The following is a 13,508-nucleotide window of genomic DNA, read 5'->3' as shown; positions in this document are numbered from 1 at the left end:
GTTTGTGCCGACCAGACCCCCTGGTCTAGTTTTCCGGAATTTGATTTTTTGTGTGCTCGTATCCTGGATTCGTTCTACAATATCGAGCTATATGTCCTATTCGCCCACATTTAAAACAAGTTACATTTACTCTTCTTTCATTACCACGGCATCTATGTCGCTCCAACAGTTCAACTCTTTTTGTTAGATAATCCATTTTCTCTAACAAGGTATTAAACCCGTCGCTTACTTTATTATTGTCTGTATTCGTTTGATTTATTCCAAACACCGACTCAGAATTTGCCTCAAAATGTTCAGATTGATTTAAAAATGGATTACCGGCGGATTGTGCTGCCCTCCAGGCAATTTCTTCACGACCTGCATAATCTTTGAGTTCTTCCAAATTTTTAGGATTTCTGACAATTACTCCCCTCAAGATTTCAGGTCGCAAATTTGCAAGAAGCATGTTCATTAACATGTGTTTACGCTGACTTTCCACTATTTCTTTAGATTCATTTCCGAAATCTAGCATTTTGCTTTTCGCATTAGCCCTTGCGATAAACCTCTCCACTGGCATATTTGGTGGCTGTCGGAATGCCATAAACTCGAAAAGGGCCACGCTTGGGGGCGGCTTGCTAACAAATTCTCTAAAAAGGACCAGTTTCAATGTTTTAAAATCACTAATTTCGTCGCGAAACTCATTGAAACATTCCCTAGCGTTTCCAAACAGCCTATCTCGCGCCACGAAATATTTCTCCGAATCAGACCAATTCCACTGCAAAGCCGAATCCTCTATTCTTTCAAAAAACTCTGGAAGAGGAGTTTCACTATTAATACCTTTAAACACAGGTATCATTGATAGATTCATTACAGATAAGCCGTGAGGTACAAAAACTCCTGATGCCTGGTCCCTGGCCATCCCTTCCCTATACAATACGCAAAAACACACAAAATTACAAATTTAAAACTTGTAAAAACCACCACATATTATACACCGCTATTTTTTTTTTTTTTTTAATAAAGCTGCAAGAAAAGAAAGCCACGGCACCATTTTTGTACTGTCGAAACGTACAGCATGCGAAACACCAAAACACATACCCAAGATCACATTAATTACAATTCTTTAAAGAAAGAAACAGCTTTATTCTTACTAGGTGGCATGGCTAAGATGAAGCATTATAACACAAATACAATTGCTAGAACAGTGCTTTTAAAAGAATTTAAAACTATTCCTTGATCGAATACTAACTCTAAAAATAACCCCTAACAAAAGTTAAAATACATTAGTTATCACACGGCCAGAGTTTCCGCCTATATATATCTACAAAAGCACCAAGCCCAAATAACTCTCTGCTTAAAATTAAATAATATGAATTTTACATTTCACGCACATTAAAATAACATCAGCCTATGACAACATAATACCACAATTTGCACAAATTAAAAGTTCTTATGTAATACATTAAAACATTACTTCACAGGGGTTGCATACTACGACGAGGCATCAAACACTAAAAATCTCACATGCTGTACAAAAGGCACCAATTCGACCTTGCTTCAAAGATCTAGCGTAGGCTGAATGAATTGAGGATTTGCCCGCTGCCGGTAGCTCCGAACTCCGATTCCTGCTACTATTTTCACGGGCCACAAGATTACAATTTCCTACCATCCGATACGTTCATTAGCTCCCAGGTCTGGTCCATGGGGCCTTTACTTCCGACACAGCGATGAATTTAGTCTGGCAGAAGACTCGGATAGTTTCTTGGTTCACTTATGTGATGCCGAGACTTCACATCTTAGCGAGGAACATTTATCTGCACTTAACCTTCCAAAGGGCCATCCTTACATTCACTATTTGAACGAAACTCGAGAGACTGTTTCAGCCACGCACGCAAGGCGAGATGATATGCGTAAAAAGGGAAACTTTAGCTCTTTCGTACTGCCTTATATCCATTGCGTCATTTCCAACTGTTGCCACTACGCTTTTGGGCAGTACAATTGATTTAGACGCTTATGTGCAAAAAACTGACTATTTTGTCTTAATTGTAGTTTTTTAAGGATTGATTATTATTTAGAATTACTTTTATGCTACAAATTCAAAAATCTACTCAGTATCTTCATTTTTTTTACTTAGTTGCTATATTTGGTCGTTTGTGAGATGGAAGTAGACAAAAATTTACAAAAACATAATTAGATTTTTATCTCAAATATGTCTATTGAAAGCAAATGTGCAAAAAAGTTAATTTTTCATTTTAATGTAAGCATCCTTTATATGCAAAAGGAAAGAAAAAACAGATTATTGGCATTGGCCTATGATCGACGGATGTTGACTTTTGTTAGAATGCATTATATGGTATGCCGATCGATGCAACAAGTTAATCATATTTATACTAGAAAATAGCTTTGTACTTTCGCTCAATATGTTTTGTGTTGCATACTAATAAGAAAATAAAAAGAAGAATCGTAAACCAAAAGCGGAGAAAGATTGCTGTCGATTACAGCAAAACGCTAATATGCATGACATGTGGCTTCAAAGAAATGCTAAAATAAGTTGAAAGTACTTTGTTTTAAACAGATAGAAAACAAATGAAAACAATTTTGAACAAAATGTTTTTTTTTAAACTTAAATTGTGACTTTTTTTTTTTAAACCCGAAAACTTAACCAAAAGTGTATGAACCCTGTATTACTTTTTTCAAATTCTTTTTCTAAAACAGTTTTATGTTTTGCTTTAAATCTTGTTCTGAAAGTATGAAAATATTATGCAAGTTTTGGCTCTTTAAAATTGGGAAAAAAAACACCATATTGTATGGGTTTTTTTAACATAAACCCTCGAAGGTCTTTTCGATCCTATTTGATTCCCAATTAACTCAAACAGCCTTTATTCTGAAAATCGTCAAAATAAAAAGACAAGTTACTTAATTTAAAACTTGAAAAGACAACTTGTTTTTGACCGCACAAAGCCCCCCCCCCCCACCCGCACGCACCCCGTTTTATCATTCCTTTGCCATAATCAATGTTCCATGTTGTACCATAAATCCTGTATTTCATTAAAAATCAAATACATCATTAAAAATAGAAAGAAAAAAAACTATACTTCTATAAACTATATCTTATATTTCTGCTGTGATGTGGACTCGCGATCGATTAGGAATACGTTCCATTGAAAATCGTTTAAACAACAGGGGCTAGTTTCTATTTATTCGAATAACTGTTGTAATTTTTTAATCTTCAATCGCATCAGATTAAAATATAAGCCAAATCGCCAGTCCCTTTGATCTTTTTCCCTTCATAGTCATCCTAACATCGAGAAGCTGCGTATGGAACGTAGTTGCCATGTTTGGTCATACCCTTAGTTCAAATAATGCAAAAAATGGTTTTTTTTTTGGAAATATATTTTTGGTAAATGCCAAATTGTATATTACTGGAGGAGGTTTGTAGTTAATTAATTTTATGCAAAAAAAAACACAATAATCTTAATTATTGAAAAAATTCAAATCATATGTTTATCTAATATTTTTTCTATTCTCTTCGTGCTAATTTTCTTAGTTAATTCTTTTCATTAAACTAGTTACATGAAAAGTGCATGTTGATTTTTACTGCCATGGCATTTACAATGATTTATAAAAAGATTTTAAAGGAATTTGTTGTTTTTATGGGAAATACTGTGGGATCATGGTATCGTGTACACTACTTTATTTTTGGTTTAATGGTTTTTTTTCCTTTGAAACTTTAAAACGGGTAGAATAAACCATTTACTTCAGGAGCTCCCAACCTTCACCCAATGCCTCTTATATTTCCATGATTAATATAATTCATATTTCTTATTAGGCTTTTTTTAGCATCACTTTCATAATATTTGTTTCAAAAAATACAAATTGAAATCTTGCCCCCCCCCCCCCCCCAATTCTCGTACTAGAGCGCTGTTTTCGAAGCCCGGTAAAACTGGTGGCCACCAAGTTTTTTGAGTCTAGTGGCCATTGGCCACTTGAAAATTTTCTGAACCTTGAGGTCTAAGTCTTACATGCTGAGTTACATAGCTGTAACTTAATTATTAAAATAATGGCAACAGATTAAAGTTCAAGGTCAAATGTAAAAATTTTACTAATTTCAAAGGGGGATAACTCACGTAGGGAACGGAAACACAAAATGAAATACGGCAAAAACTAATCACTGGAACCATGCTTATAAGAATATGTAACTGTTGCTGTGTGTTTTTGTACCCTTTATAGATTACAGCTTCTCAAAAATCGGAAAAATGACAAAAATGACATTTTTAGACTCCTGTAGACTAAAAGGAGATGGAATTAAAAATAAAATTTCTTGGCCAATTGAGTAATCCATTCAAGTACTATACATGTTATATTTATTGTTTTGTGTATTTGATTTGCAAAAAAGATACAGGTCTTTAAAATTGAGCAATTTTGCTAGTAAAACTACACACTAAAACAGAAATAAAAAGTGTGAAAACTTCATTGCACCTTCTTAAATTACGTATATTGTGCTCTATACAATATATTTACTGAAAAAACATATTGTGAGTATAAAAATAATTATTTTAATTTGATAACTTAGAAATATTTGGACATGAATGAGGAGTTCATACTTGATTGACAGCTTAAGTAGTTAATTTATAGACTAGACTGATAATCTACACACACAAATTTTCAATACATACAAATATACGCTCTGTACATTAACATATCTAAATTGCATTAAACATATGTAAAAACATTATACAGCGTGAGTTCGATCGAATCTGCCAAACGAAAGGGGGTGACAGAAGAGCCAAATCGGAGTATGGAACCACCCATTATCGTCTCCAATCCTTAACTGTAACAGAGTTATGGTGGATATAAGAAAAGTGAGTAAAAAAACAAATTTCTGAGAAAACGACCAATTTCCGAGATTCCTGTAGGATCTACAAGAAAAATAAGTACATATTTGGAAAAAGCAGATTAAATCCTACAAAATGACACCTTTCCCATCAAGGAAAGGTGTCATCCTTTTACTGCTTTGAAACATTGGACACACTCAAAATTGAAATGATGCCAAAGTTTTTAAGAGACATTTTCAAAAACAACCATATAAGCTACAATTGGTCAAATCTACCAAAAACTTCCCCATTTCACTAGCTTTCAGATGATACAGGAACAAATCATTTTGGGCTCCATTTCAGCAGAAATTCGGGCTTTTGTTTGAAACTGTAAATATCTGCATTCGTTGAAAAAGGAAAACCAGCAAAGAGTTGCACTTTTGTGTTTTAAATTTTTTGTTTCATGTAAGCATGCTGCTTTCTTTAACATAATGATAGTTTTAGATGAAATTAATAATTTTAGCATTTTATTGAGTGAAAAAACACAAGAAGAGATAACAATAAGTAGAAATTACTCTCTCGTGCTTTTCACAATCGAAAAAACAATAATAAATAAGTTACACTAACATCAATGAGCACATTTAATCAATCTTCGAAATCTACAAAAGCTGCTGAATTTGGTCGCCGTACCTGATACACGCTCTTGCCCTTTTGCGAACGGAAAAGACCATTGCTCTTAGTGAAATTTCATTTCTTAGTTTCACTACTGCTTCATCAGGCCGGTTGCGCAATTCCTGTAAACTGGTACTTCTGTTTTGTATACTTCTTAGAATCTCCAAGAGAAGTCCACTGGTGTCAGGTCTGGCGATATAGGTGACTAAGGAATGGGCCTGGTAAGACCAATCCATTGGAGATATTATTCAGTCAGAAAATTCCGAACGGCATTTGAAAAAGAGCAGAGTTACCACCATGTTGAAAAACACATACAGACCAATCAAATGATCTCCTGTTACGCCAAGCCAAACATTTATGCTGAATCAAGTTTGGAACAATGAGTTTTGGGTTAAAAAAGGATTATGTTCAGCAAAATTATGCCAGTTATGCAAATTTATAATGCCTTCTCTAGTGAACAACGACTCATCTGTCCACAATATCTTTCTTAGAAAATGGTGTTCTTCAGTGTCTCGGGCTAGTAGTCATCTGCAAAATGTTATCCGCTTTTCTAAATCTGAATTGCAGAATTCTTGTTCTAGTGTAAAATCATAAGGGTGATACTTGTTTTGGTACAATGTTTTCATCACTTTACGTTGTGAAAGTCCACCTTCTCTACCAATCGTGCGTGAGTTCCAAACCACCAAGTGTGAGTTCTAAACTCACACTTGGGTTTTCCACTACTTGGTCCAATACACTCTTCATTCTTCAACATCGGCAGAACAGTGACACTGCGAACACATGATTCGTTATTCAGTCGAGGGGGCATGATCATTTCGCATAACTGGCATCAGTCTACTGAACAAAATCCATTTTTAACCCCCAAGTCCCAAAATGTTTGGCTGGTCGTAATTGGCGATCATTTGATAGGTCTGCATATGTTTTAAGGTGTTTTAATGCAAGAAGCACATATTTAGAGTTCGTGGAACAGCATTTGCCTGCTTACTTGATGCCATTCCTGATTCGGAGAGAGCGGAAATCATTTTTCAACATGATGGTAACTCTGCTCTATTTCAAATACCGTTCGGAATTTTCTGACTGAATAATATCTCCAATGGGTTGGTCATACCGGGCCCTTTCCTTAGCCACCTATATCACCAGACCTGACACCAGTGAACCTCTTTTGGAGATTCTAAGAAGTATACAAAACAGAAGTACCAGTTTACAGGAATTGCGCAACCGGATTGATGGAGCAATAGTAAAACTAAGAAATGAAATTTCACTAAGAGCAACGGTTGTTTCAGTTCACAAAAAGGCGAGAGCATGCATCAGGTGTGGCGGCAACTAATTTCAGCATCTATTGTAAATTTTGAAGATTGATCAAACGTACTCATTGATGTTAAGTTTTTTTATTAATGATTTTTCCTTTGTCGAAAGCACAGGAAAGTAATACTTTTTTATTTCTACTTATTGTTGTCTCTTGTGTTTTTTTACTTAAAAAAATGTAAAAATTATTATTTTGATACAAAAAAATCATTTTTTTAAACAAAGAAATCCACATGCTTACGTGAAGCTGAAAGTTTAAAACAGAAAAATGTGCGACTCTTTGCTGATTTTCCTTTTCCAACGAATGCAGATTTTTACACTGTTTCAAACAAAAGCCCGAATTTCTGCTGAACTTGAAACCCAAAATGATTTGTTGCTGTATCATCTGAAAGCTAGTGAAATGGGCAAGTTTTTGGTAGATTTGACCAATTGTAGTTTATACGGTTGTTTTTGACAATGTCGCTTGAAAACTTTGGCATCATTTCAATTTTGAGTGTGTCCAATGTTTCAAAGCTGTAAAAGGATATTACCTTGATGGGAAAGGTGTCATTTTGTAGGATTTAATCTGCTCTCTCTAAATATGTACTTATTTTTCTTGTACAGGAACCTCAGAAATTGGTCGTTTTCTCAGAATTTTGTTTTTTTACTCATTTTCCTTATATCCACCATAACTTGGTAACAGTTATGGATTGGACACGATAATGGGTGGTTCCATACTCCGCTTTGGCTCGTCTATCACCCCCTTTCGTATGGCAGATTCAATCGAACTCACCCTGTATACACAAAATTTAAATTTTAAAAAATGAGTTTTTTATTTCTTGTTTGAGTGTAATTTTGAAAAAATGAACTCACCTAGTAGTCCTATAGTTGTAATGGTGACTCAAGTATATGACGTTTTGGAATGCTTTACCAAGGCATATTCATAATTTGATACTTTGAAAATGTACCAGGACCAAGACAATGACAGGGGTTCTATATTCAGTAATCAACACAGGCTATGTAATAAACTTTTTGACAATAATGTGCATTTTCTTTTGATAGTCTTTTCAGTAACATGCTATTCTTCATACCTATTGCTAGGGGACAATAATTTTACTGTGATAATATTTAAATAGGGTGGCATTAAGCAGTGATTAGATGTTGTATTCGGAATTTCATTCGCAGAGTCACAAACCTTTCTTGCAGCATCTTTTCAGCTAGTTTAATACACCGAGCATTCACAAGGACACATGCAATGATCATAGCAAAAATGCAGAATGTATACATTTCTGTTAGAATTAAAATGTGACTTCCAGTAGTTCTTGCAAGCCAGTCTTAGTAGTATCAATTATTTTTACGGTTTCTCTGATTCTGTTATCATGTATTCATTGTCCATTACCCTGTAATATTGCATAGAAATGCCATTCAGCTCTCAAGTTCACATCCGTTTCGTGATTACATAAATTTACAAAGTTCTTTGTTGTGTATTTGAGTAAAGTATTTCAGTACGCCACATACTGTGTCATAACCAGAACTATAGTACTACTATGTGAGTTCATTTTCTTTGAACGACACAGAAGCAAGAAATGAAAAACGCATTTTTTTTCCTTTCAGCTATGTAGATAATGTTTTTGCATGTGTTAGGCAAGTTACATAGGTTAATGCACAGCAAGTATGTTTGTATGTATTGAAAATTTATTTGTGTAGATTATCAGTATAGTCTATAAATTAAGTACTTCAGCTGTCAATCAAGTAGGAAATACTCATTCATGTCCAAATATTTCTAAGTTATCAAATTAAAATAATTATTTTTACTTACAATATGGTTTTTCAGTATATATTATATAGAGCACAATATACTTAATTTAAGAAGGTGCAGTGAAGTTTTCACTTTTTATTTTTCTTTTAGTGTGTGAATTAACTAGCAAAATTGCTCAAGACCTATTTCAAAGACCTATATCTTTTTTTACAAACCAAATACACAAAACAATATATATAACACATATAGTACTTGAATGGAATATTCAATTGGCCAAGAAATTTTATTTTTAGTTCCATCCCCTTTTGGTTTACAGGGGTCTAAAAAGTCATTTTTCCAATTTTTGAGGGGCTATAATTTATAAAGGGTACACAAAAACACAGCAACAGTTACATATTCTTATTAGCATGGTTCCAGTGATTAGTTCTTACCATATTTCATTTTGTGTTTTCACCCCCTATGCGAGTTATCCCCCTTTGAAATGAGTACAATATTTACATCTGACCTTGAACTTTAACCTGTTGCCATTATTTTAATTATTAAGTTACAGCTATGTAACTCAGCATGTAAGACTATCCTCTTATGCTTTTTAACACAAAGCGTTCAATTAACTGTCATAAATGTAGTTCAATTAGATTTGGGCCAAAATGCAAAGGTCTAAAAGTCCCATTTTTGACAATGAAAATCACTTTTGATGACCTCTAAAAAATCAAAGCTCCAGTTTAGAGAAAAAATAAAAGTGGTTTTAAACATCTTTCGTATGCAGCTTTTAGGGATGTGAGTTTCAAAAAAATTAAAAATGGTCCAGTGCACCTATCCATTGAATCTGTATGGATTGACCAAAGAGTAAAATTCCCCATACAGTTAGTTCCAATCAGAAAGCAAACCATTGCTACTGCTATTCATTCATTTTTTTTTTAAATAAATTATTTTTGGTTCTTTTTAGAGCAGTAAGTGTCATTTTTATTTATTGAATAGCTATAGTAAATTCTTTAACACTGGCTTGGGGTGGTAACTTACTGCTTAAATGTTTGCTAAGTTTTAGTTTAATTTTCATAAAATTATTCATTATTGAACAATATTTTTCTTGTTAAAATAACAAATGACATTGTTAGTTAATATTTTTATCAAATTACTTGTTTATTATTACTATTAGGATATGTAAAGAACGTATATTGTTTTTAAACTTGAACATATATTTTTTATAGTATTCATTTTTTCCCGGCATGCTGAAAATGACTAGGCAAGTGTTATTGAAAGTTTGGAGACCCCGGAACTTCGCAGCATGCCGGCTAATATGGGGTAATTACGGTAAATCTTTATATATATTTTTTAACTCTTTTAAAATGTATAAACAGCCAGCCCTTTAACTTTATCGTCATCTTAAATATTTCAACATTAAACATTCAGCATTTATATTGAAAAAATGAAAAAAAAATATATATATATATAAATATATTTTACCTTCAGATATGCAAGATGATACACACAAAGGATATATATTGGCCCAAATAACAACGTCAGAGAGACCAACTAAATCCTTAAATTAAAATACAATATTGTAAGTAAACTACAGTTAAACTTGATTCGGACAATATCAGATATAGCAATAACTTCCTCTCTAACAATATTCATATTTTCCAGCCGATATGAATTTGCATGACGTACAATATGTATCACATTTAAATTTAACCATATTCTGTAGTTTTATAATTTAGTAAAGTGATCTTATTCTCAAGAATGATGCAGATTTCTTTTCAATTCATGAAAAATGATTCACAGGAAGAACTTTCTATTTTCTTCTATCCTCCTGGAAATAAAAGCATCTCTGATGAGAAGTGAATGTTTATTTACAATGTGAAACTCCATGTCTCCTTCTTATAACCAGTAAAAAATCGCTCGATTCGGTACTAATAAACTTCTTTCGATTTTTGAACCCACAGGTCTTCATTTTAACCATTTTTACTCAAGGGTCATCCTGTAAATTTTTGGAGGCAAGGCAGGCCGAACAACCATCATTTCCATTTAAATGTAAGCGTTAGCCTTCCCATACAGCCATGAATTTTATTTATTTTTTTCTTTGAGCCTTCACTGCTGGCTCTTGAGATTTTCTTAGACTCTTGAGACTTAAGTTTGCGTTAAACATGCTTAAAAGCTCAAGATGTTAGTCCCTTTTGTCAACCCTTTCTTCCTTAGCTGCACTTTTGCTTGCTTATTTCTCTTTTTAGTTGAAAGATAATGATGAAGTTCCCTAAAGTCATTCCCTAAAGTCTCTATTAGAATGATGATATCAGTGTTTTCAAATAACTCTGAAGATCGCCGTCAGATTAATTCAAAAAATCTTCATCAGTACAGGTCTGATGGCGTAAAAAAAAAACAAGAAAAAAAAGAAAAAAAAAGAAAGAACAATATTCTCCATTGTTGCCATTAAAGTAGGGACATTAATTCCACAAAATCCTAATTAGCATCATTTATCCTTAAAAACACAAAAAAATAAAAATTAAAAGTTTGATAAAAATTTACAATAATTCGCCAATATGCTAAAGTAGTCGCCTGGTGAAACTGGAGATAAAAAAAGAATTTGGCGAATTAATTAACATTTAATTAGTAGTTTTAATGTCATTTGAGCGTGTTGTTTCACTAATTTGGTGCTGATTAATTTTAACTTCAATACCTGACACATAGTATTTAATGATCTTTTAACGAAAATTAATTTGGAAAATATTTTTCTATTTTAATGCAACTTTTGTAATGGCTATAACGCCAAGATTTTTGAACACTCGTCTCGACCGCATTATCATAACTCTGCCTATTGAATAAGTTTTTAAAATATCATTTTGTTTAATTTATTTTCTGTTTTAGCAATTAAAAGCAGCATAAAAATGTAAAATAATAAATCCAAATCCATTGTTTTTTGCCAAAGGACCACAGTACCATACATTCGCCAAAGACTTGCCAAGTTAATAAAACTGCGTAAAATGTTTGTTTGAAATCTATATTCATAAGAATGGTTTTTAATTCCGAACAGAAGATGCTAGGAAGAAAATATTTTGCATGCATTTGGCAGTTCCTGGTAAAAAATAAATTTTTTCGAAGGTAACGGGGGGTAGGGGGGCAGACTCTATTTAATAACTTTCTTTATTTAGTTACCAGATTATTGTACATAGCAAAAATATCCGGAGTTGCCTGGGTCTGTAATAATTATGAGAAACAATCGCTACTTTTATTCGTTTTCTTCTGTAACTGAAGTAACTCAAAACACACTGGTTTGACATGATTATAAATCGAGTTTCTTCCTTACCCTAAAAGTAAAATCGCAATAAGTATGAAGAACAAAATAGTACTCTTTTAGAAACGAAAAAACGACAGTTAAGTACATACAAATTTGAGGAATTTCCAAAATATGAAATTAACATCACTTGTTCAAAAAGATTAATTTTTAAAAAATTTTTTGATCGTATTCTGAAATCTTCTCTGTATTGCTATTGAAATACAAACTTCAAAAAAAAAATGTAGCCGCTTGTAATCCCTTACTGTGCGCTACCAAATTTGCAGTAATCGTTTTGGGATACCTTGGATAAGGTTCCCCCTCCCTAATTTGTAAAACTGTGTGTTACTAATTTTCACCGAAGAGATAGTGTCGCCAAATACTGAAATATTTCTGGCGATCATAAAATGACGCCACCTGAAATGTTTCCAAAATAAGTAGTAAAATTTGGCAATGGGATTGTTTCCAAAATTTTAAAAGTATTTTTTCTGAAAGAGCATGCTTAAAAACATTGGATCTGACCATTATTTGAATAATTTGATTGAGTTTAATATTTTTAAAAAATTACTGCACTTTCAATGTTTAAACTTCTGCCGATGACATCACAATTGACCAAATGCCATTTCGTGTTGCCATTCACAGAGCAAAATATTTAATTCACATCTTTACCTCACGTGTATTGGCAACGACATGGTTGATAGCAAGCCTAGAGCGCAATTTTAATTCGCTTCTTGATTATCATAACAAGGAAATGTGGGGGAAAGATGCGCCAAAGAGCATCATTTGTGGCGTCATCAAGACCACACCTTGTTTGAAAAATCGGACATTTTAAAAAATTAATTAAAAAATAACTGTTGGGAAAATAATAGTATTTTCTGTGTCCATGTTATTTTTTTCACTTATTCTATTCACTTTTGACTGAAGGAAACAACCCCATTGTTTGAATGGTGTGCAAAATTGTGCTGATTATGAATTTGCTAATTTAGTTGGCGGATCAAATTACATGTTAGCAAATGATTCTGCAAAAAACGTTTGGCGAGAACCCTGCTGGTCGATCAAATACCCAATCAACAGAATAAAAAAACCTCATTAATTGCCTCAAAGTTGCATTCAACTGGAAAATAAACAGCCTAATCCATTAATTATTTTCCAATCTTGGGCAAAAATGTTACTTTAAGATTTGACTTCAGAAAAGCTTTGAACAGTCAGAGGAAAAGCAAAAATAGTCAACAATACAATTGTTGCTATCGACACGGAGTTCAGATGATAAACTAAATACTATATTGGGTTGAGGAAAGCCTTTGAATATGGAACTAAAAAGCTCATAACTCATTTTCTATTCTACTTAGAAATTTCAAACAGGTGCCATCTTCAGAAGAAAAATTAGAGCTTTCGATGGACATATAATGTTAATATGTGCAAGTATTTTTTCACCCCCATATTAGAGAATTTGTATGAAAATTGTGTACTAGGGTGGGCCGAAAATGCACTTTTGCACAAACTTTCGAAATCAATGAGGCTTGGGGGCGGAAAAGTTGTGTATTGGGTTGCTCAGTAACCATGTAAAATTTTTTTGAAATCGAACAATATCTTCAGGTGGCGCCGGCGCCTTAAAAATTTGAAATTTTGACTAAAACAGACATTTTTCTTCTAAAAACACGATTTTTTGCATTTTCGAAATAGATTACGCTCTAGTGCGGAAAAGTTGTGTATTAGGTTGCTCAGTAAACAT

At 33.1% G+C, this 13,508-nt stretch overlaps 1 protein-coding gene across 1 annotated transcript in view; it reads right to left on the bottom strand.

Moving 5' to 3' along the window:
* Positions 1 to 13,508, bottom strand: part of LOC129217117 (methionine--tRNA ligase, cytoplasmic-like) — a 116,917-nt gene that overhangs the window by 68,612 nt on the left and 34,797 nt on the right. The window contains exon 5 of the mRNA XM_054851367.1: positions 9,973 to 10,048. Coding sequence (XP_054707342.1) covers positions 9,973 to 10,048 — 76 coding nt within the window. The remainder of the gene's footprint in view (positions 1 to 9,972; positions 10,049 to 13,508) is intronic.

The sequence above is a fragment of the Uloborus diversus genome, chromosome 2 (assembly GCF_026930045.1).
Source record: "Uloborus diversus isolate 005 chromosome 2, Udiv.v.3.1, whole genome shotgun sequence".
Taxonomy (NCBI): domain Eukaryota; kingdom Metazoa; phylum Arthropoda; class Arachnida; order Araneae; family Uloboridae; genus Uloborus; species Uloborus diversus.
The sequence above is the reverse complement of the archived record's forward strand: the minus strand, read 5'-3'. Positions and strand labels throughout refer to the sequence as shown.